This window comes from Acomys russatus, chromosome 7, assembly GCF_903995435.1.
Source record: "Acomys russatus chromosome 7, mAcoRus1.1, whole genome shotgun sequence".
Classification (NCBI taxonomy): domain Eukaryota; kingdom Metazoa; phylum Chordata; class Mammalia; order Rodentia; family Muridae; genus Acomys; species Acomys russatus.
The window spans coordinates 5,404,270-5,428,711 of NC_067143.1; the positions used below are offsets into that span (position 1 = coordinate 5,404,270).

Below are 24,442 nucleotides of genomic sequence, written 5' to 3' on the forward strand. Positions count from 1 at the left end.
TGTGTCTGTCTGGTTTTTCTTTTGCTTTGTTTTTGGACCCTGGCTGTTCTGGAGCTCACCGGGTAAGCTCAGGCCAACCTTAATCTTTGGGCAATCCTCCAACTGTATACAGAAGAGCAGTGACCGCAGCCCACCGCCTGCCTTCATGGAGCTCTCTTCTTTCACTTCTTACCCAAAACCAAAACAAAACAAAACAAAAAACCATTTATTTCCATTCCTTTGTTTTGTTTTTGTCTTTTGACAGGGACCCATATTGTATTCCAGGTCTGCCTGGAACTTACTAAGCAACCTGGGCTGAACTCAACGTCTGTAGCCCAGGCTGCCCTGGAGGTCTCGGCAGTCCTACCTCAGCCTTCCCAGTCTAGAGGCTACAATGTGACCTCAAATAAATAGAGGCTATGTAGAGCATGCCTGTAATCCCAGCACTCTGGGAGACAGAGGCAGGCTGGTCTACAGAATGAAAAGGCTACCCAAAGAAACCCTGTCTCGAAAAACCAAAAAATAAATAGAGAACGGAGGGCACTGGTAGACAGACTCCTGTGCCTTCACAGGCAGGCACCTGCATTTTAAAAATTTATACAAAGTTTCTGCTTATGTAATTTGAAATTCTAATTGGGCTGTACACTGGTGGGGTGTGGTTCTGCTCCAGAGACCCAGTTCCAGCCTCCTCCCCCCTCTCTTTCTGGTGTGTGCACATGTGGGGTGTGTGTGTGTGTGTGTGTGTGTGTGTGTGTGTGTGTATGTGTATAGGTGTGTGGTGTGTTGACTCCCAGGGCCTCAAACATACTGAGCAGTGCTCTCCTGGAACTGCACTCTGAACCCTGCCTTTATTCCTCCGTGTGTCTGGAGGCACCATACCTGCCTCCTAACGGTTTATCAGTCAGATGTGAAGGAGCCATTTCAAAATGGCCACTTAACTCTGTCCCTGCCAGAAGCCAGCACTCTGGGGCTATCTTCTCTCCTTCCAGGCCCATTAATGAGTCATTTGGTCAAGGCCACACTTGTGGACCAAGGGTGGGCGCTCCTGAGTCGTGACGCATACCTCCCCAGGCACCAGCAGCCAGGCTAAGTCCCAACTTTGCAAGGTTTCAGGACTTGGAGATTCCATTCCTTGAAAGACGCAGGACCCTTCTCTTGAAGGTGCCAGGGGCTCAAACCCTAGTAACAACAAACCCACTGTGCCCTGGGGTTCCAGCCTCTGCCCCAAACATACAGGAGTGCCAGCTACAGCTTAGGGGAGTCAGGAGTTGGGGGAGCCCAACCCCTCTCCTTGCTGTGGGGGCAGCTGAAGCCAGGGGTCAGGTTGTAGTAGGGAGGCCAGGAGAGGCGGGGACAGCCAGGATTGGGAGGGGAAGACAGCCGCGTGGGCGGTGGCCAGAGGGAGGGAAAGCCCAGCGGAGAGGAAAGAGAGACCGGGAAGAGCGAGGAGGAGAGAAAGTGAGGAAGAGAACGTGAAAAAGAGAAAGGAAACAGATGTGTCTGGTCGGGGAGAAAGAGGAAGAGATTGAGTGTAGAGAGAGGAAGTAGGAGGGGAGTGGGATGACCCTGGAGGGAGCAGGGGGAGGGGTTTAGACAGGAGCAGAAAGGTAAGGAAGGGAGTGGGAGAGAGGTAACACAGGCAGACAAGAGGGGAAAGAGAGAGAGAAAGAGACTCACAAACAAGACAGAGAAGAAAAGAAAGCAAGTCTCAGGTGAGGAGAGAGAGCGATCAACACTGAGAAGCAGTGTCTGAGGCACTAAGAAAGTGACAGATCCTAGTCACTGGGACACCAGAGCTGGGTAAGTCCCTGGCTGGACTGGGAGGGATTTGCCTGGATGCCATTTCTGGTATCTTAGGACTTGTCTTGGGAAATGGGCAAAGATGCTTTGGGGAGTTGGGGGGAGGGAAATTCCTGAGGGAAGACAGAGACAGGTAGCCCAGGGTACCCTGAAGGAGGCAGGGAGCAGGGTCCTTATGCATAGAGCGGGGGGGTCACATTCCTGGCCTGAATTCAGGGGCAGGAATAAAGGCACCCCTATTCTGTTGGCCTGGCTGCAGACAGCTGCCCCCCTCCCCGCAGCTGCCAGAGCCGCCCACCTCTCCTGGCACGGCTCTTGGTATGTGATCCCTGGCCATGGCCTCCCCCAGCCCCTCAGTCCCCAAACAACAGTTTCTTTCTCCTCAGCCTCCTCTGACCTTCGAGCCCTGACCCAACTCTCCTCAGCCCCCCACAGTGGAGAGACACAGCCCCTCTCTCTTTCTCCCCAAGCTCTCGATGGAGCAGGGTCGACCCCGGAGCAGCCTCAGCCTGGCCAGCAGCGCTTCGACAGTTTCTTCTCTGAGCAGCCTGAGTACCAAGGTCCTTCTGTCCTTCGGGATGGGATGGGGAGGAAGGGGCCTTCTGAGCTGTCCTGTCCTATTTCCTAGCTGTGGGTTCTGTGCCATCACAGGGATGCCAATTGTCAAGGACAGGGATCCTTAGTGACTGGGGCTGCCAGACTGGTCCCAAGTTGAGCATCAGCTGCAGCCGGGAATTTGGAGACATTCCCGGCTCGGTCCCCACCCCTCTCAGTCTTCCTAATTCTAAGCCAAAAGAACAAACAAGCCTAGACTGAGCGGAGGTGGCTACTCTTGACTGGACTAGGGCACTTTCTCCTCTAGTCTATAACCATCGGACTGCGCTTTTTTTTTTTTTTTTCCCAAGACAGGGTTTCTCTGTGTACCCCTGGCTGTCCTGGACTCGCTTTGTAGACCAGGCTGGCCTCGAACTCACAGAGATCTGCTTGCCTCTGCCTCCTGAGGGCTGGGTTTAAAGGTGTGTGCCTTTAATTTTAAATCTCTAATCCTTCCTCTGCCTCCAAAATGATGGGACGACAGGTGTGAACAGCCACCCTCAGTTTACACAACGCTGGGACTTGACCACATGCTTCATGCATAAGGAAGCACTGTAGCAACCCAGCTAAGACCCTTGTCATGGTTCGTTTGTTTTGTGACACGGTCTCACACGGCACAGACTGTCCTGGCACTCGCTCTGTTTGTGAGAATGACCTTGAGATCCTGGTCCTCCTGTGTATCCCAAGTGCTGGTTTTATAGCCGGGTGCCACCATGTTTGGCCCCCTTGCCTGCCTTCTAAGGGAAATCCACATTCCTGTGCTCCTATTACCCTCAGAAGCCTACCCGGGCAGTACACAAGGTCCATGCCTTTGGGAAAAGGAACCATGCCCTTCGGCGAGACCCGAACCTTCCTGTGCACATCCGTGGCTGGCTGCATAAGCAGGTGAGGTTGGACAAGGCTGAGGTCCCTGGATGCTGTGACTGGCTACTGACTTTCCTTCCACATTGCCACCACCTGCTGCTTCTGCCTCCCTGCTCCCTACCCCCCAACCCTGCATACTTGAATCATTCATTCCCTGACTGTGGTTTGAACATTTCATGTTCCTGGCCCCAGGACACAGGTTATACACATTAGATGAACGAGCATCTATGCCATACTTGAGATCGTTAAGGTGGGCTGGAGAGATAGCTCAGAGGTTAAGAGCACTGTCTGCTCTTCCAGAGGTCCTGAGTTCAATTCCCAGCAACCACATGGTGGCTCACAACCATCTATAATGGGATCTGGTGCCCTTTTCTGGCCTGCAGATGTGCATGCAAGCAGAACACTGTATACATAATAAATACATCTTTTTTCTTTCTTTTTGTTTGTTTTTGAGACAAGGTTTCTCTGTGTAGCCTTGGCTGTCATGGACTCGATTTATAGACCAGGCTGGCCTTGAACTCACAGACATCCACTTGCCACTGCCTCTCAAGTGCTGGGATTTGATGCCCGGCTCTTTTTTTCTTTTTCTAAATATATCTTTTTTTCCCCCGAGATTCTAAATAAATCATAAAAAATAAAAGAGGCCGGGCGTGGTGACACATGCCTTTAATCCTAGCACTCGGGAGGCAGAGGCATGTGGTTCGAGGCCAGCCTAGTCTACAAAGCGAGTCCAAGGTAGCCAAGACTACACAGAGTAACCCTGTCTCCAAAAACCAAAAGAGAGAGAGAGAAACAGAGAGAGAGAGGGGAGAAGAAGAATATCATTAAGGTGAAATGCAGAGCATGTTGGTGTATGCCTGTAATCGCAGCACTCCTGAGGCAGAGACAGGCAGATCTCAGTGAGGCAGGCATGGTCTACAATAGCAAGTTTCAGGACAGCTAAGGCAACATAGAGAGACCCTGTTACTGAACCAAATCAAAAGAAAACAAGATGGTGATCAGGGTAGGGCAGGAATTGGGTAATGGACAGGCCTATAATGGTGCTAAGGAGGAAGAGGCAGGGGGATCATCAAGACTAGCCTTGGCTATAGAGCAAATTCATGGGCAGCCTGGGCTATTTAAGACCTAGTATTGAATCAAAGAAGACCCACAAACCTTTGGCTGTTGGAAGATAGGGACCCTCCACATCTCAGACTTCAACATTTCACCCGGACCCTCAACCAAACTTTCCAGCATCTTCTCATGCCTCAAAGGGCAGATGGGAAGTCATGAGGCTCCTTGTGGAGGTATGGCTTTTTCTCTTTCTTTCTTTCTTTCCTTCTTTCTTTCTTTCTTTCTTCCTTTTTTGGTTTTTTGAAACAAGGTTTCTCTGTAAAGCCTTGGCTGTCCTAGACTCGCTTTGTAGACCGGGCTGGCCTCGAACTCACAGAGATCCGCCTGCCTCTGCCTCCCGAGTGCTGGGATTAAAGGTGTGCAGCACCATACCCGGTATGTATGACTTTTTCTAAGGCATAGATTACAAGAGTCTAAGCTTAAACTGAGCGTGGTGACACACGCCTTTAATCCCAGCACTCAGGAGGCAGAGGCAAGTGGATCTCTCTAAGTTGGAGGTCAGCCTGGTCTATAGAGTATGTTTCAAACAGCCAGGGCTACACAGAGAAAACCCTGTCTTGGGGGTAGGGGGAGTGGCCAAGCTTAGAGCCAGAAGTGCTGTTGCTCAGTCATCATATCAACACGGTACTGTTGGCTACCCCAGCCCCTCCACCGTCTTTGGGTCTCTGCCCCCATCTCTCTTTCCTTGGGTCTCTCTAAGTCCCTCTATTTCTGTCTTTGTCTCTCTTTCGCCATTCTCAGTCCCTCTGTCACCCTGGGTCACTTCCTCCATCTAGTTTCTCCCCTGCCTTCTGTTCAGCCTCTTTCTCATCTCTCTCCCTAGGACAGCTCAGGCCTCCGGCTGTGGAAACGCCGTTGGTTCGTCCTCTCAGGCCATTGTCTCTTCTATTACAAGGGTCAGTGTCCCTGCTCGCCCCTCCCCACCACTTTCTCCCTGAGGCCTCTAGGTTCCCTGACACCTTCCTGACCTCTGACCTCAACCTCTCTCTGCAGACAGCAGAGAGGAGAGTGTCCTGGGCAGTGTACTGTTACCCAGCTACAGCGTCAGGCCAGACGGGCCGGGAGCCCCGCGTGGCCGGCGATTCACCTTTACAGTGAGTATGTGTGTGGGTTCTAGGGAGGTGGGAGGCAGGAATGGGAGGTGACCACGCATTGGGGTTTCCACATCTGGACATGTGAGGTCGCACCATGATTCCTCTAAGTCCTGGTCCCAAGCCTCTGTCCCTTGCAGGCAGAGCACCCAGGCATGAGGACCTATGTGCTGGCAGCTGACACACTGGAGGACCTGAGAGGTTGGCTTCGGGCTCTGGGAAGGGCCTCTCGTGCAGAGGGGGACGACTGGTGAGTGAAAGCCCAGGCATGCCCTCCCTGGAGAGCCCCTCCTTTTGTAGGGCAGCCATTTAAATTAGCGATTACTATCTCCTAAGTAGCCTCCACCCACAACGACTCCTCCCCCCAAGGAACTTCCTCCAATAGCAAAAAATTTTTTCTTTTTTTTTCTTTTTTGAGACAGGGTTTCTCTGTGTAGCCTTAGCTGTCCTGGAGTCACTAAGTACATCAGACTGGCCTTGAACTCACAGTGATCTGCCTGCCTCTGCCTCCCAAGTGCTGGGATTAAAGGCGTGCATCACCACCTCCTGGCTTTTCTCCAGTTCTTTTTATTTACTGGGGATTGAAGCTAGGGTTTTATATTTTAAGTAAGCTGTCTAGCACTGAGCTACCTCTCCAGTTTTATTTTTAAAATGAGAGAGAGAGTGTGTGTGTGTGTCACACCTGTGAGTGGACAGGCGCCTGGGTCAGTGCGCGTGGAGGCGTGAGCTGGACCTCAGGTGCCTTTCTCCACTTCCCTCCGCCTTATTGCCATGAGCAGGGTCTCTCACTGAGCCAGAAGCTCGTTGTATTAGTTAGGCTGGCTGGCCCACAAGCTCTCAGGGTCTGACTTTCTCAGCTCCCCAGTTTCCTTGGGTATTAATTCCCCTAGCTGTTCTTTTGTTAGTTTTGGTTTTTGAGACAGGCACTCACTGTATAACCCTAGTTGGCCTGGAACTCAGATGCACCTGCCTCTACCTCCCTGGGGCTGGGATTAAAAGTGTATACCACCTTGCCCTGACTGTTTGCCTTTTGTGGGACAAATTGTCTCAGGCACTTTCCCATCCTGCCCCAATCCCTGGACCTCAGGACACTGGGCCCTGTCCCAATAGACCCAGTGGCCTGTTAGGAGCAAGAGTGAGGAAAATGTCCCTCCATATGTCCACTTGCTAGTGGAATACCTAGGTCACCTGCACGTCCCCAGCCTGGGGAAGGTCCTGGAGGCCCTGGAGGGCCCCCAGAAGTGAGCAGAAGGGAAGAAGGGCGCATCTCAGAATCACCAGAAGTAGCTCGGCTCGCCAGAGGTCGTGGCAGACACGGAACGCACACTCCCAGCCCTACAGGTGACCTGCAGCCTGGCACCTGGAGCCGGAGGACCAGGAGCCCGGAGTAAGAAGGGACACTTTGGGGACTTGGCCTAAAGGTAGAGCCCAATCATCACAGGTTGAGGGCGTGGCGTGGAGGAAGGAGCAGCTGAAGGGGGTGCTTGGACCAGTTAAGTTGGAGGTCTAAGGAAAGAAGGAGTCAGTTGGAGGCTTAAGAGAAGGATGGTGCTGGAGATGTCTTGGTCCTTTGCACACAAGCCAATACAGATGCTTCCAAAGGGAACTCGCCCAGAATCTGTCCTGCAGAGAGGGGCAGTGCGACTCAGGAAAGCCAGTTCACTTTGTGAGGTGGACTGGGAGCACGGGCTCAGCCTAACTCAGTTTCCCGATTCTCTCCTTTCCACAGGCTGTTCTCACCCCTCTCCCGCCCGCCCTCCCCTCTGAGCCTTCCCCGTCCACGGTCTGCTCCGGCGCGGCGACCCCCTCTCTCAGCAGGAGACATTTCTTTTCCTGCCCGACCTCACACTCCTTTGAGTCGCATCGATGTCCGACCCCCTCTGGATTGGGGACCTCAAAGACAGACCCTCTCCCGACCTCCCACTCCACACCGAGGACCCTCCTCCGACGCTGGCGGAGGCCGGCCACCCAGGAGTCCGCAACCCAGGAGACAGGAGGCAAGAACACAGGTGCGCAGAGAGAGCGGACTACAATTCCCATTAGGCTTCAAAACTCGCTTTCCAGGCCAGTGATTGCATCATGCCTCCCAGGCATTATGGGGATTATAGTTCACAATGCAACTGGCCATTGCCCCATTCCCCCCTACCCCCCACTCCACGTCCTGCCCCCAAAAATCCATGTCCCATCAAGCCTCTAGATTATTCTTGTGCCATTGCTCCTGTGCATTGTGGGTATTGTAGTCCACTAAACTGTGAGGGCTAACCAGAGTTTGGTTTCCAGTTATTATTTCAAGATAGCCAGCTTCCTGATAATGTCGCATAGCTAGAATATCTGTAGCTAACTTCCAGCAGCCCTTAGCGGCTTTCCCAGGCTAGTCCACTTAATAATAGCCTGTGTTTGTGGAGCCAGTACAGTGGAGGATGTGTGTGTGTGCCCCGAACCCAGAGCCCACTCATACTAGACAAGCGTTCTACGCTGACCTACTCACTGGTCCTCATTTTCGCGTCTCATTTTGAGACGAGGCCTCCCTAAGTTGTCCAGGCTGTCCTTAAACTCACTCTGTAACCCAGGCCTCCAGAGTAGCCTGCGCCACTAGGCCTCACGAGATGATTTTACACATTTCTATTTCAGTCTACCCAGGCCTCTTCTGGTTCGCCCACCTATCTCCAGCTGCCTCCAAGACCCCCCGGGACCCGGGCCTCCATGATTTTGCTGGTAGGTTTCCTGCAGCACCAGGAATCTGCTAGAATCCCTCTCTTGCTTAACCTGCATGCAAGGTGATGGTTGTCTGCTGGCCAAACAACCCCGGAACGACCATTCAGGATCCCGGGCTGGGTGCTCTTGTTATTTTCCCATGGCTGATGGAACAAGGTATATATATATATATATAGCCGCTCCTAGGAATGGTCCATGAGAAGGTTTGTTTTTGTAGAAATGCGGAAGGCGGGGCTGGAGAGATGGCTCAGTGGCTAAGAGCATTGCCTGCTCTTCCAAAGGACCCAGGTTCAATTCCCAGCACCCACATGGCAGCTCACATGGTAACTCCAAGATCTGACACCCTCACACCAATGCACATAAATTAAAATTAAATAAAATATTAAAAAAAAAAAAAGAAAGAAAAAAAAATGCGGAAGGCAACAGCCAGAGGCATCTGAAGGGTCCAGACTGAACCAGGCCAGAGGAGGAACGAAGGGAGGCGGGGGGAGAGAGAGAGAGAGAGAGAGAGAGAGAGAGAGAGAGAGAGAGAGGAAGAGAAATGGGAGGGAACAAAGAAGTGTAAGAGCCAAACATGGTGGCACATGCCTTTAGTCCCAGCAGTCAGATCTTTGTGAGTTCGAGGCCAGCCTGCTCTACAAAGTGAGTCCAGGAAAGGTAAGGCTACTGTCTCAAAACAAACAAACAACCGAACAACAAACAAACAACCCAAACCAACCAACCAACCAAACAAACAAACAAAAAAAGGGCCAACATGGCTGAGATTATATAGGAATCAGAGAAGCTGGGGGAAGGAGGTTCAGGCTAGGGGGTGGGGTGAGGAAAGTCCTGAGAGGAGCCAGGACTCTTGGCAACACTGAGGCTGCAGGCCAGCTTCCTCTTTGATAAGTTAGACAGGCACCTTATTGTTCTTGCTGTGGTGTTGTAAACCACCGGGGAAGACCAAAGACTTAGACTCAATTCAAATTTGGGTTTAATGAATCTTACTTTTTTTTTTTAAAGATTCATTTATTATGTATACAGTGTTCTGCCTGCATGTACACCTGCCCACCAGAAGAGGGCACCAGATCTCATTATAGATGGTTGTGAGCCACCATGTGGTTGCTGGGAATTGAACTCAGGATCTCTGCAAGAGCAGACAGTGCTCTTAACCTTTGAGCCATCTCTCCAGCCCCATGAATCTTATTCTTCCTGCTAGCAGAAAGGACGACAGCCTGAGAGCCCAAAGCATACCATGCCAGTGGGGGCTAAAGGAAGGGTTTATAGAAATGGACATCAAAGGTGGGCACCATAATCATCTCATGCTTTATGGACTCCACAGCTGGCTCAGAAAACTGCTTTACGTGCCTCAGTTGTTTCTCTTTCCGGGTGTCAATAAAATGGCCGTCTTGTGGGTGGGTGGTGGTGCACGCCTTTAATCCCAGCACTGGGGAGGCAGAGACCGGTGGTTGATTACCTCACAGCGCCATTATTCTATTTTCTCCCATCCCCCCTTTGGGGCAGGGTCTCTCTGTGCAGCCTTGGTAGCACTCGCTGTCCTGGAACTCACTGTGTAGACCAGGCTGGCCCCAGAGATCTGCCTGCCACTGTCTGCAGCGTGCTGGGATTAAAGGGGTGCACCACCATTATCTCACAGCAGGAACTAACCCCTGTGGGCTGCTAGGATCACTGGCCTTAGTAACTCAGGTATTTCAGGGTACAGGTCAGTGGCCCTAAGGGGTGCCATCACAGAGGAGTCCTGTGTAAATTATCCCACAGACCAGACCACCCGGGAAAGTGGCATTAGTGCCTGGGATAGACTGGTTTCTTCCTGGGCAGCCAATAACAGTGCCATCGAGTCAGAGCTGGTCGTCTCATTCCCACACTCTGAAGGCAGGGGTCTGGTGTTGAGGTGTCACCAGGGCAAGAGGTGAGGTGCTTTCTCATCTCACCTGGGCTTCCTGTTGGCAGAACCCTTGCTGTCCTCCTCCCAACCACCCCGGTACAGGAGCATCTTCTGTCATGTGCAGTTGTCATGTGTCTGTATCTGTCTGTGTAGGAATCTCAATGCGATGTCCTGGGAACTTCCGGGAAAGAAGGACATTTAGGGGCTGGAGACGTGGCTCTGTTGGAAGGGTGCTTGTCCACCATACACAAACCTTTGGCTTCCATCCCCTGCAACCACAGCCCCTCTGGCCAGGCTGGTGCACTCATGCCTGTAATCCCAGCACTAGAGATGCGCATGCAGGAGGATGAGAAGTGCCGGATTGGGTTGGAGAATTAACTCCGTGGCCAAGACCCTTGTGGCGGCTACTTCAGATGGTTCACAAAAGCCTGTAATTCCAGCTCCCAGGGGCTCTGATGGCTGCTTCTGTCACTGTCACTGGCACATATTTAAAATCTTTTAAAAGGTTAAGGTCGTCCTCAGGCTACATAGCAAATCCAAGACCAGCCTGGGTAATGTAGCTTAACCATTTTAATGGCCTTAGTTTATTTATTATTATTAAAATTATTATTATTATTATTATTACTACTACTGTTACATTTTCTTTTCTTTTTTTAATATTTTATTTAATTTTAATTTATGTGCATTGGTGTAGGGGTGTCAGATTTTGGAGTTACAGACAGTTGCGAGCTGCCATGTGGGTGCTGGGAATTGAACCCGGGTCCTTTGGAAGAGCAGGCAGTGCTCTTAACCACTGAGCCATCTCTCCAGCCCCCTACCTTTTATTTTCAAGACAGGGTTTCTCTGTGTAGCGCTGGCTGTCTTAGAACTCACTTTGTAGGCCAGGCTGGCAGAGATCTGCCTGGCTGTGCCTTTGTAAGTTTATTATTGCTGTCTTTGTATACATGTGAGTAAGGTGGAGGTCAGAGGACAGCTTTGCTAGTCAGTGGCTTCTCTTCTTTCTCCCTCTGTCCACCGAGTTCTGAGGATTGAACTTAGGTGGACAGATTGGGCAGTGAGTACTTTTACTCACAGAGCCAGCCCACCTACCTTTTAGGGTTTTTTGTTTGTCTGTTTTGTTTTGAGACAGGGTTTCTTTCTTTCTTTCTTTCTTTCTTTCTTTCTTTCTTTCTTTCTTTCTTTCTTTCTTTCTTTCTTAATCTATTTACTTTCTGCCTACAGGCCAGAAGAGGGCACCAGATCTCATTATAGATGGTTGTGAGCCACCATGTGGTTGCTGGGACTTGAACTCAGGACCTTTGGAAGAACAGTCAGTGCTCTTAACCTTCTGAGCCATCTCTCCAGCCTGAGACAGGGTTTCTTTGTGAAACCCTGGCTGCCCTGGAACTCATATATATGCGTTGGTGTTTTGCATGCGTGTATGTCTGTGTGAGGGTGTCAGATCTTGGAGTTACAGACAGTTGTGAGCTGTCATATCGGTGCTGGGAACTGAACCCAGGTCCTTTGGAAGGGTGGTCAGTGCTCTTAACTGCTGAGCCATCTCTCCAGCCCAAAAAAAAAAAAAAAAAAAAAGATTTACTTATTATTTATATGGTATTCTGTCAGAATGTATATGCCTGCATGCCAGAAGAGGGAGTCGGATCCCAGTATAAATGGTTGTGAGCCACTATGTGGTTGCTGGGAATTGAACCCAGGACCTTTGGAAGAGCAGCCCATGTTCTTAACTGCTGAGCCATCTCTCATGCCCTCTTCTTTATTTCATGTGCATGAATGTTTTACTTGCACGTATATTGGTGCACCTTATACGTGCCTGGTGCTCAGGGAAATCAGAAAGAGGTGTTGGATCCCCTCACCTGGAATTACAGATGGTTGTCAGCCACCATGTGGGTGCTGGGAACTGAACCCTGGTCCTCTGGAAGAGCAACAGGCGTTCTTAACCACTGAGCCACCTCTCCAGCCCTGACCTGGTCTCGGTCCCAGTGCTGGGATGGTAAGTGTGCACCTCCATGCCCAGCGTGGCAGTTTTCCTCGTGTTAAGCGTGCGGGCGGTGTGACGGTGCTCCCATCAATCGCATTTTCTGTAGTCAGTTGAGGACTGAGCCCATGGCAATCTTTCTGAAGCCAAGGTTCCTGTGGTTGGTTCCAGAGGTCTCTAAGGCTTGGAAGGAGGGCGATTAGGAGATGGTTGTTTGTTAGTGTGTCCGTCTGTCCGTGGAAGGAGGCTTTGGCTCAGCACGGACAGTATGACCCTGCCAGTCCCCTTTGACCCTGGACTTTTCTCCTCCTTAGCCAGGTCCCCCGGTGGACTCAGCTTTGCATCAGAACTTGGAAACAGATGTAAGTTTTCCCAGATCCGAACCTTGGCCAGTTCTCAGAGTTGAGAAGGGTCTAGGCAGGCAGTTCTCAACCTGTGGGTCGGGACCCCTTTGGGGCTGCATATCAGCTGTCCTGCCTAGCAGATAATGACATTATGACTCATGTCAAAATTACAGTTATGAAAAGCAGCGACCAAAACAATTTTATGGTTGGGGCTCACCACCATAAGAGGAAGTGTAACAAAGGGTGGCAGCATTCAGGAAGGTTGAGACCACTGTTGTAGATGGGGCTGGGAGGGGAAAAACCAGGTGAGGTCCAGAAACACTTCCTTCTCAACTTCCGCAGACTCTGCTGACCAAACTGTGCGGCCAGGACCGGCTCCTGAGGCGATTACAGGAGGATCTGGACAAGAGGCAGGAGGAGAAGGTGCAGAAAGGGTGGGCCTTAGCCGCTCCTCAGGCGTGACAATCAAGACAGGGGGAGGGAGCACTTCCGTCTTCATGGGGTGGGACTGGCTTCAGATGCCTGACCACTGTTCTCTGTGCAGGAGCAGCTGGAGGCAGCCTTGGAGCTGACCCGACAGCAGCTGGGCCAAGTTACAGGGAGGGCTACGGCTTCTGGGAAGGCATGGGGTCACCAGCGCCTTCTGCAGGACCGGCTGGTGAACGTTAGGGCTGCTCTGTGTCACCTGGCTCAGGTGAGCTTCTGGGAAGAGCAGGCTTATTATGCAGGCTGCTATGGAGTCTCTGCATACTTGTTCCTGAGCCATCAGCCCACTTGCAATTTTAAATTTATAATCTTTTGTGTTTGTTGTTTCTTGAGACAGAGTTTCTCTTATAGTCCTGGCTGTCCTGGAACTCGCTCTAGAGACCAGGTTGGCCTCAAACTCACAGCAATCTACCTGCCTCTGCCTCCTGAGTGCTGGGATTACAGGTGTGCACCACCACAGCCAGGTAAATCTATAATCTTTTAAAAACTTGTTCTTTTTTTTTTTTTTTTTTTTGAGACAAGGTTTCTCTGTGTAGCTTTGACTATCCGGGACTCGCTTGTAGACCAGGCTATCCTCAAATTCACAGCGATCTGCCTGCCTCTACCTCCAGGTGCTGGAATTAAAGGTGTGCGCCACCACTGCCTGGCTTAAAAACCTGTTCTTATTCCATATGTATATGTGTGCGCGTGTGAGCATGCATGCGTGTATCCCATGACACACATGTGAGGGTCAGAGGACAACTTGAAGGAGTCTGTCTCTTTTCTACCCTGTTGGTCCTGGGGGACCTAACTCAGGTCATCAGACTTGGCAGCAAGTGCCTTACCAGAGAAATCTTTTTGTTTTGTTTTTGGTTTTTTGAGACAGGGTTTCTCGTGTAGCCCTGGCTGTCCTGGATTCACTCTGGAGACCAGGCTGGCCTCGAACTCACAGCGGTCTACCTGCCTCTGCCTCCTGAGTGCTGGGATAAAGGCGTGCGTCACCACGCCCGGCATTACCAGAGCAATCTTACTGGCCCCTTAAGCCCATCACCTTGACCATCATAGAGGATAAGGGGCAAGCAGCACAGCAGTAACAAGCTTAGTTTAGTAGCTTAAGAGGATTGTTGTTGTTACTGTTGTGTTGTTATTGATTGTTTTGTTTTGTTTTTGTTTTTCCAGACAGAGTCTCTCTGTTTTAGCCTTGGCTGTCCTGGGCTAGCTTTGTAGACCAGGCTGGCCTCAAACTCACAGTGATCTGCCTGCCTCTGCCTCACGAGTTCTGGGATTAAAGACGTGTGCCACCATGTCCTGCAAAGTGAAACCAACAAGAAAAACAATTATTTTTAAGGTTTATTCTCTATGTTTTGCCTGCATGTGCGCCTGCCCGCCAGAAGAGGGCAGAGATCACATTATAGATGGGTGTGAGTCACCATGTGGTTGTCTGGAATTGAACTCAAGACCTTTGGATGAGCAGCCAGTGCCCTTAACCTCTGAGCCATCTCTCCAGCCCCAACAGGATAATTTATTGTCATTATTATTACTTATTCTGTGGCCCGATGAAGTCTCAGCAGGTCAGAGAACTTGCCTCCAAGCCTCAGGGCCTGAATCTCAGACCCACATGGCAGATGGAGAGGAACAACTCCCGAAAGCTGTCCTCTGGCTTCACCAAGCTTGCATCGGCACTTGCACACACAAATTAAGTTGGGTGGCTGGGCGTGGTGGTGTACGCCTGTAACTCCAGCCCTCGGGAGGCAGCGGCAGGCGGAGCGCTGTGAGTTCCAGGCCAGCCTTGGAGCGGGAGCGAGTCCAGGACAGCCTGATCTACCAAGTGAGTCGAGGATGGCCAAGGCTACACAGAAAACCCTGTCTCAAAAAACAAACAAACGAACAAACAAAAAGTTGTGTGTGTGCAATAACTGACAGGAGTTGGTTCCCTCTTTGCACCGCGTGGCTCTGGGAATGGAAGGCTGGTCTTAGGCAGCAGTGCCGCCAGGCACCTCTTCCTGCAGAGCTTTCTCACCCTTGTCCTGAAGCAATTTTGACATAGGGGTTCTGGCTTTGAATATGTTCTCCCTCAAGGTTACTATGTCACCTGAAAAAAGTTATTTAAACACTTGGGGCATTTATTTATTTATTTATTTATTTTCGTTTTCAAGACAGGGTTTCTCTGTGTAGCCTTGGCTGTCCTGGACTTGCTTTGTAGACCAGGCTGGCCTCAAACTCAAGCCATCTGCCTGCCTCTAAAGGCATACACCACCACACCTGCTTGGGGCATTTTTCTAGGTAAGAAAAATAGAGTATCAGGGGGCTGGAGAGGTGGCTCAGCGGTTAAGGGCACTGTCTGTTCTTCCAGATGTCCAGAGTTCAATTCCCAGCAACCACATGGTGGCTTACAACCATCTATGATGTGATCTTGATGCCCTCTTCTGGCCTGCAGGTGTACATGCAGACGAGCATTGTATACATAATAAATAAATAAATCTTAAAAAAAAAAAAGAAAGAAAGAAGAAAAGAAAACGAGAGTATCGAAGAGGCAGAAGATCGCTGTGAGTTTGAGGTCAGCCTACCTGGTCTACATATACATATGAGTTCCGGGACGCTAGAGTTACATAGTGAGACCCAATCTCAAAAAAAAAAAAAAAAAAAAAAAAAAAAAAAGAATTGGGCACTCAGCACTGAATCCCAGCACTCAGGGAGGCAGAGGCAGGTGAATCACTATGAGTTCAAGGCCAGCCTGGTCTGTAAATTGAGTCCAGGACAGCCAAGGCTACACAGAAAAACTCTGTCTTGAAAAACAAAAACAAAAAAATAAAAAATAAAAAACAAGCCAAAAAAAGAGAAAACCAGTACTGGAGAGATGGCTCAACAGTGAGGAGCACTTGATGCTCTTCCAGAGAACATGGGTTCAATTCCCGGCACCCATATGTTGGTTCATAGCCATCCATAACTCCAGTTCCAGGGGAGTTCCATGTATATCAGGTGTGCACATGGTGCATGTACATACATGCAGGCAAAACCCTCATACATGTAAAATAAATCAGAAAAATATTTTAAAGAAAAAAGAAAAATTGTGTCCATGTCATATGGTCCTTGTGAGGATCGTGTTATAACATGGAAATAAACAGGGTAGATACTTAAAAGTTATCTGTAGGCTGCTGGGGTGCATGGCTCTGATCATGGGGCATATGGCAAAGAGGATCATGGGAGTTGAAGTCCATCTGGAGTCGACTACCAGGAAGGAGCCTCTCTCTGGGGTTTGATCTGGTGGTTTGAGGGACTAATCTTGTGTCTCCATCTTTTCTGGGACTTTAGGAGCGAGAGCAGGTTTGGGACACATACAGGAGCCTAGAGCAGGACCTGGGCACCTTAAGAGAGACGCTTGAGTACCTGCTGCACCTTGGTCTCCCCAGGTACAACCCTCGACCTTTGCCATCCCTAAGTTCCACCTGGGAGCTGGGGACACTCCCGCGCTGTCGTGGGAACCAGGGCCCCACCCACTGGATGAGTGGTGTTCTTCTTGATGAGACTGGACAAGAGGCAATTAAGAGAAGTGTGTGTTGCGTTAGGCTGTGTTTTGGTCCAGGGACCGAGGGTACAGTTCTTCACAATGGGGAAGGAAAGGTGGAGTTCGCGATGGCAGGAGTAGAGGCTGGGACTTCTCCAATCTCAGTGGATCAAGATGCAGAGAGGCAGCCGGTGGTGGTGGTGGCAGCGGTGGCGCACGCCTTTAATCCCAGTACTCGGGAGGCAGAGGCAAGTGGATCGCTGTGAGTTCGAGGCCAGCCTGGTCTACAAAGCGAGTCCAGGACAGCCAAGGCTACACAGAGAAACCCTGTCTCGACAAACCAACAAAACAAAAACAAAAAAACCAATGGAGTGTGCAAAGGTCAGAGAGGACAGGACAGCTTCCAGCTGACTGGGTTTAAGAGCCTCCTGGGTGGGGCCATCTGCTGGCTCCATTCTTGTATTTTTTTTCATCTTAAAACAAACCCCTTTCCTTCCCCCAGGATCGAGCATCTGCTCAGCAGCAGCTGTGGATGGTGGAGGACACACTGGCAGGTCTAGGTGGGCCCCAGAAACAGCCCCCACACCCTGAGCCCGAGTCTCCATCCCCTGCTCCCCAAGGAGAGGAGTCCTCAGAGCGGGAGGTGAGATTACCAGCTCCTCCCCAGATTCCTGTATCACCTCTCCAACCCAGGGCATCCCTCCCCTGGGTCACTCGCCCAATCCCACTGAGGCCAGAATCCCCCAGGGCTGGTTTACGATAGTTATCAACCATCACATAAGTGCTGGGACTTGAACCTGGGTCCTGTGCAAGGACAAGTGCTCTAACCACTCGGCCATCCCTTCAGTACCCCCCTTTTCTGTTTCCCTCCAGGACCCAACCCCGGGCAGTAGTGCCTTCCACTTCAAGCTGGTTCTTCCTATAATGAGGAATATAATGTGGACAGTCCTCCACCATCAGTGTGTGTGTGTGTGTGTGTGTGTGTGTGTGTGTGTGTGTACACGCTAAAGTCACAATGTTCACGTGGAGGTCGGGGATAGTTTGTGGGACTAAGTTCTCTCCTTCCACTATGTAGCACCTGGGGATGGAACCTAAATCATCACACTTGGTGGCAAGCACCCGCGCCTGTGGAGAGATCTCAGCAGCCCTTATTTAGTAAATATATTGTTATTTGTTATTGACCTGTCGCTGCCTTTTCGACCACCCAGGCAGAAAGGACTGCTTTAGAAAAGCACTGAGTGTGTAGGGGAGCACGCAAGGGTGACTCAAAGGCACCTCTTCACTGGGAAGCCCCTCAAAGGCCACCGTATCAGCCAAGGCGGTGGTGGCACATGCCTTTCATCCCAGTCAGAGGCAGGTGGATCTCTGAGCTCCAGGCCAGCCTGGTCAACAGAAGGAGTTCTAGGACAGCCAGGGCTCCGCAGAGAAACCTCCATCAGCCCGTCAGCACCACAGCGTGGCACCCGATGTGTGCTCATGGGAAGGCTCACCCTGTGTCAGTGTTCACTCACTCTTCTTCTTTTTTTTTTTTAAAGACTTATTTATTTATTATGTATACAGATTTCATTATAGATGATTGTGAGCCAACACAATTGCTGAGAATTGAACTCATGACCTTTGGAAGAGCAGTCCGTGCTCTTACCCTCTGAGCCATCTCTCCAGCCCTTTTTTTTTTTTTTTTTAAGATTTATTTATTATGTATGTAGTGTTCTGCCTGCATGTACGCCTGCAGGCCAGAAGAGGACACCAGATCTCATTATAGGTGGCTGTGAGCCACCATGCGGTTGCTGGGAATTGAACTCATGACCTTTGGAAGAGCAGCCAGTGCTCTTAACCTCTGCGCCATCTCTCCAGCCCCTTACTCACTCTTCTAACTGCCTTACATATCAAAGGGTGGAAAGCTTTTGTAGTTAAGCAACTCCTTTAGTTGAGAGGTCAAGAGAGGTTCCACCGCGTGTTGAAAGTGACACAGCTAGTCAGCGGCAGGCGTGGGATCTGAAGCCAGGATACCTGGCTCAGTCTGGGTCTGTGCCTCAGTTGCTGAATACTTGAGAAATTGTGGTAAGAGGAACAATAAGAATGACAATATTAGATTATATTTCTTCCTTCCAGAGCCTTCCGGAGTCACTGGAGTTTAGCTCCTCTCAGTCCCCTGAGGTGGACTGGGGTCGTCCCCCAGGAGGTGACAGAGCTCTCAGCAACCCTCACTCAGGTGAGCGCCTTGGTAGGGTGGGACTAGCATTGTGGGTTCTTTTGGTTTTTGTTTTTTTTTTAAAGATTTATTTATATATTATGTATACATGCTCTGCCTGCACATACATCCAGAGGCTAGAAGAGGGCACCAGATCACATTACAGATGGTTGTGAGCCACCGTGTGGTTGCTGGGAATTGAACTCAGGACCTCTGGAAGAACAGTCAGTGCTCTTAGCCTCTGAGCCATCTCTCCAGCCCGTGTTTTTTGTTTTTATTAGTATTATTTTATTTGATTTTTTTGGGGGGGTTGGTTTTTTTTTTTTTTTTCGAGACAGGGTTTCTCTGTGTAGCCTTGACTGTCCTGGACTTGCTTTGTAGACCAGGCTGGCCTCGAACTCACAGCGATCCACTTGCCTCAGCCTCCCAAGTGCTCGGACTAAAGGTGTGCGCTGCCACGCCTGGCTTTTTTTTTTTTTTTTTTTTTTTTTTTTTTTTTTTGGTAAAGATTTGTTTATTTATTATGTATGTAGTGCTCTGCCTGCCTGCACACCTGCAGGCCAGAAGAGGGCACCAGATCTCATTATAGATGGTTGTGAGCCACCATGTAGTTGCTGGGAATTGAACTCAGGACCTTTGAAGAGCAGTCAGTGCTCTTACCCTCTAAGCCATCTCCCCAGCGCTTGCGCTGTGTTCTTGTTCTGATTAAGTCCCCTTCTGTCCTTCAAGGTGTTGGGTCTCCAAGGGTGTCCCGGGCATCCAGCCCTGAATCTCGTCAACCCTCGTCCCCGCCGCTGAGAACGAAGGTAGGACCATCTCTGAGACACCTTAAGTCAGCCTGGTGACTCTGTGCTCGGTACACCTCTGAAGGTCACACCAGAGCAGACAAGGGTTTATCTCAAGTACTAGATGTAACTGTCATTTGGGGTAGTTACTAAACCCCGCTGACTCTCCCTGTTTCTCACCTTTGCTTACCACGAAGACATGAGATTTAAAGCAAAATAAACAGGGGCGTGGCTTAAGTGGTAGAGCCCTGCGTAGAATCCCCCAGTGAGGGGCTGGGGGTGTGGCTCAGCAGTGAAGCCTCTGCCCGGCATTTTTCTAGGTAAAAGAGCTAGTTGTTGCTGTTGTTGTTTTTTTTGTTGTTTTTTTTTTTGTTTGTTTGTTTTTGAGACAGAGTCTCTCCGTGTAGCCTTGGCTGTCCTGGACTCGCTTTGTAGACCAGGCTGGCCTGGAACACACAGCGATCCTCCTGCCTCTGCCTCCTGAGTGCTGGGATTAAAGGCGTGCGCCACCATGTCCGGCTGAGCTTAATGTCATTAGTAGACGCTGACATGCGCAAGAAGCGTGATGCTTCCGGGGGTCAGGCCACATGGGGTTTGTCCTCACCAGCTGGTGCATGTAGTATCCAGGGGCAGGGAGGGAGCGAAGCGGCCCCTGGTGTACAGCGGTCCCCTCGGAATCTGTCACGGTTGCTCTGTGAAGTGAGAAGTTCTTGGGGGTAGGAAAAAAAAAAAAAAACGAGGAAGCTCAAGGTTAGAGTCTGGGTTTCTTCCTCCCCAGGCCCCGATGGCACGGCCTCGCATGAGCGCGCAGGAGCAGCTGGAGCGCATGCGTAGGAACCAAGCGAGCGGGCTCCCTCTTCCTCGCCCTGTGTCCCCGAGGCTCCTGACTCTGGGGAGGGCACTGTCCCCAGCTGGACGCCAGCCTGACATGGAGCAAAGGGTGAGGAGACGAGGTGGGGGGTAGATAGGTGGGAGGGTGTCTCTCTCTGTCTCTGTCTCTCTCTGTGTCTCTGTCTCTGTCTCTCTGTCTCTCTGTCTGTCTCTGTCTCTGTCTCTCTCTGTCTCTCTCTGTCTCTGTCTCTGTCTCTCTCTCTCTCTCTCTCTCTCTCTCTCTCTCTCTCTCTCTCTCTCTCTCTCTTTCTCTGTATGTCTCTGTCTCTCTCTCCTGTTTCTTCTTTTTGAGGCAGGGTCTCATATATCCCAGGGTAGCCTCAAGCTAGCTATGTAGCCAAGGCTGGCCTTGAACTCGGGACCCTCCTGCCTCTGCTCCCTCGTGCCATGATGACAAGGCTCTCTTAGTTGCTACGTGCTAGGAAAGAGGCCTTGCCTCCATCCCAGTAGCTCTGTCTTCCATCCATGTTCCTTGTTGCACGTGCTCTGTCCAACGAAATCACATGGTCTGAGGGAGAGAGAGGCAGAGACAGACTGAGTGTGTGTCTGTGTCTGTGTGTGCGTGCGCGCGCGCGCTCACCCTACTTCCTAATAGCACAGGAACAACTTGTAACAACAAGAGAGAGGACACCAGGTCTTAAAGGAAGCTGACATATAATCTCATCAATGAAGATCATAATGAAAGAGTTGGGGGTGGCCTTGACAGAAACAACACCATGTATGGAGACCTAAACGTGATGATGGTGTGAGAGAGAGAGGCACCCCCCACCCCTCCACCCCGAGGAATGGTGAGAGAAGCCTGTCAGAGAGCAGCCTTCAAAGCACCTACCTCCCTGAGCAGGTTCCCTAGAGGAATCTCAGACTCTTCCCCAACATAGCAAAGGTCTGACATTTTACAGCTGTGGAGAGGCTATGGGACGTTCCACATCATGTGATTTAGTTCCATTTAGCCCGTGTGACAGGGAGGAGCCAGGCACCATGGATTGTAAGCTGTTGAGTCAGCTCAGACTACTTTGATTGCAAACTTGTGGGAGGCGTGGCCTGACTGGGGCTGTGGAGTCAGGCCTAACCTACAACAGGCCTAGGCTCTGTCATTCATCTGTGGGTGAGGTCATCGGTCAGGTGAATACTCTCACAGTCCAGTCACATCTGAACAGCACTGAAGGCTGGGGACCAAGCCTCGTGACACATAAACCTTTAGGGACATTCATATCCAAATCAGAGAAGCTTTGTTGAGGGGATGGTCTGATGTCTTTTGGTGCTAATTAATAAAAAGCCATCGCTGCCGGGACGTGGTGGAGCACGCCTTTAATCCCAGCACTCAAGAGGCTGAGGCAGGTGGATTCCTGTGAGTTCGAGGCCAGCCTGGTCTCCAATGCAAGTCCAGGACAGCCAAGGCTAGACAGAGAAACCCTGTCTCGAAAAACCAACCAACCAACCAACCAACCAAACAAACAAACAAACAAAAATAAATAAAAATAAAAAGCCAGTCGGGCATGGTGGCACACGCCTTTAATCCCAGAACTCGGGAGGCAGAGGCAGGCGGATCCCTGTGAGTTCGAGGCCAGCCTGGTCTACAAAGTGAGTCCAGGACAGCCAAGGCTACACAGAGAGACTCTGTCTTGAAAAACCAAAATAAATAAATAAATAAATAAATAAATAAATAAATAAGCCATCTCACCTGGGCAGGACAGATGTGTGGCTAAGGGTCCCAAGAAGGAGGGGGGGAATTCTGGGAAGAAGAAGAAGAAAGAAAAGAAAGAAGAAATACCGCCATGAGGAGGAAGGAGAGAGACCCGAGGAGGAAAGGAAGGCCGCCATGGGTTAGATGGAAGAGAAGCACATGGCCGGCGTGGATGGAGATTTGGTCCAGATGAAGAATATTAGACAGTATTTGGGATTATGGATGGGAGGTAGCTTGATAGAAGTTATTAGAAGCAGATGGCGTGGGATTGAGGCAGGGATCCCATACCTGCCCCACTATGGGAAGTAGTTTAGAGGACTAATGTCTGCCCTGCCCCAGGTTAACTAAGGTATTTTAAAATATAACAAGTGTGTGTGTGTTGATCGATAGCTAGCCAGGCATACTGATAATACAGATAGTTAAAAAAAAAAAAAAACAAAAAAAAAACCACAACGCTTTGGCAGGAAAGGGTGAGACCCACCATTGGGGTGGGTGTGACCTCAGAGCCCTGATGTTCTGCCAGAGGACAGTGAATTGAGATATTGTGTCTTGGGGCCACTTTCACTCTGAGCCTTCCACCCCACCCCCCATCTTTAGCATCACCATAAAAATAAGCCGTGGGAGCCCTGTGGAGCTGCTGCTCCCTCAGGAGATGGAGACAGAGGGTCAGGAGTTCAAGGCCACCCTCATCTATATAACAGGTTGGAGGTTAATCTGAACTTCCTAAGAACCTGGCTAAAGAGCAAGGGCCCCCCGGGGAGGGGGCTCAGCGATTGACAGGTACACAGCCTGGGCCGGCAGCAGCGAGCGCCGGCCTATAGTCCCCGTGGCACGGAGATGGGAGGTGCAGGTGGCAGATGCCGACTTGCTGAGCTTCTGGGCCAGTGAGAGAGCTTATCTCAACCAAAAGTGGACGGGTCAGAGGAGGGACACCCAGCTTGACCTCTGACCTTCCTGGTATCTGCATGTAGGTGTCAGGGCTGAAGACTGAGGAGAAAGGGAGGGAGAGGTGGGGAAGTAGGGAGAGAAAGCAAGGGCTTCAATCTTTTTCTTCCTTCTTTCTCGCCTTCCCTTCCTTTCTTTTCTTGCCCTCTCCCCTCTCCTCCTTGTCTCTACCCCCCCCTCCTCTTCCCATTTGGATACAATCTCACCCAGTACCCAGACCAGGCTGGGCTTGAACTTGTGACCATCCTCCAGGGCAAGAATTCTAACCTCTAATTCCTTTCCAGCCTGTGGTGGGAGCTGCGAAATGGCTCAGGAGTTCCGGGTCCTGGAGTAGGTACGGATCTAGAGCCCTGAGTGGCGGGGGGGGGGGGGGGGGGGGGGGCGGGGTTTGGATGCAGACTGGGAGGCAGTGGCATGTCCTAGTCCCTCAAATTCACTCACAGTCCTTCGAGTTCCTGTGGCATCTACAAAAAAGCCAGGAAGTCCCTCATTCCTCCCCCAACTCCACCACCCCCCAAATCCCCCATCAGAAACTGCAGACCCCACTGGTTCATCCCGCAATGGTAGCCTTACTGCTGCTGGCCTGCCTGGACCGCGCGGGGCCAGTGCTTTAAGTCTTCTATATACAAAGGAGGAAGAACTCCCAGGAAGCCTCAGTGGCCCGTTTGACACCCCGACCTTATTTTCTGTAGTCCCAGGCACTCTGCAACCTACACGCAGCCGCTGACATCTGGAGGCCACCGCGAGCGAGTCCTCAGCCTCTCCCAAGCTCTGGCCACAGAGGCTTCCAGTGCACAGGCTGATGACAGGTGAGGTTCCCAAGCTCTGGAGCCCTGTGTCTGAGGGAGGAGGCCTGGAAACGCCAGGAGCTCAGACACCTAAGCTAACAGCTCTCATTCTTCATTTAACCTCTCCAGGGGGAAGTTCGGAGTCCACGGGAGACGTCTCCCTCAGGCCACAGCTCCCCAGTGAAGAACTGCCTCAGGTCACTTTGTCCCCACCCTCTCACAAGGCTAACTCTGTTACCACAGGGTTCTCATGCCAAGGGAGTGGGCAAGGCCTGGCCCAGTGGGAGCCCAGCTGGGACCCTGGGAACGCCCCTCCCGCTCTGCCCCAGGATGAGGGAGCTTGGCCTCTGAGAGTCACTCTCCTGCAGTCCAGCTTTTGACTGGCCACTCCCATGGGACGACTTGAGGGGTGGCACCATTCAGGACCACAGGATCACCCTTTCCAGCCAGCGTGTCTTCTAGGAGGGCCTCGGCCACTGTGGTCCAAGAGCGATTATCCCAACCCTGTCCAAACTTGGATTAAAGCTTTGAACTATTAATCAATAAAATAGCTTTATTCTCTCTGTGGTTGTCACATTGTGTTCTGGCAAACAAGAGTCAGAGCCTTAGATCCACAGGTATGAGGAAGTTGGGATCTAGATGTTAAAATATTGGGTCTGAGGGAGGAGACTGGATCCTGAAAACCAAGTGAGAGGAAGTGGTGCTGGTCTTGTTTTCTTGTTGTTGTTGTTTGTTGTTTTGTTTTGTTTTTGAGACAGTTTCTCTCTGTGTAGCCCTAGCTGTCCTTGTTTGTAGACCAGGCCGGCCTTGAGCTCACAGAGATCCCCT

At 50.9% G+C, this 24,442-nt stretch overlaps 1 protein-coding gene across 1 annotated transcript; it reads left to right on the plus strand.

Moving 5' to 3' along the window:
- The first annotated feature begins 2,255 nt into the window (after positions 1-2,255).
- Plekha4 (pleckstrin homology domain containing A4) lies at positions 2,256-24,044 on the plus strand. The gene is made up of 19 exons (XM_051148531.1): positions 2,256-2,339; positions 3,151-3,258; positions 5,174-5,246; positions 5,344-5,444; positions 5,582-5,691; positions 6,613-6,828; positions 7,171-7,450; positions 8,073-8,156; positions 12,331-12,378; positions 12,703-12,783; positions 12,905-13,054; positions 16,138-16,226; positions 16,823-16,973; positions 18,443-18,542; positions 19,251-19,327; positions 20,085-20,246; positions 23,111-23,160; positions 23,519-23,618; positions 23,701-24,044. The coding sequence occupies exons 1-19, from the start codon at positions 2,256-2,258 to the stop codon at positions 23,992-23,994; spliced, it is 2,358 nt and encodes a 785-aa protein (XP_051004488.1). The 3' UTR covers positions 23,995-24,044.
- The last annotated feature ends 398 nt before the right edge of the window (positions 24,045-24,442 follow it).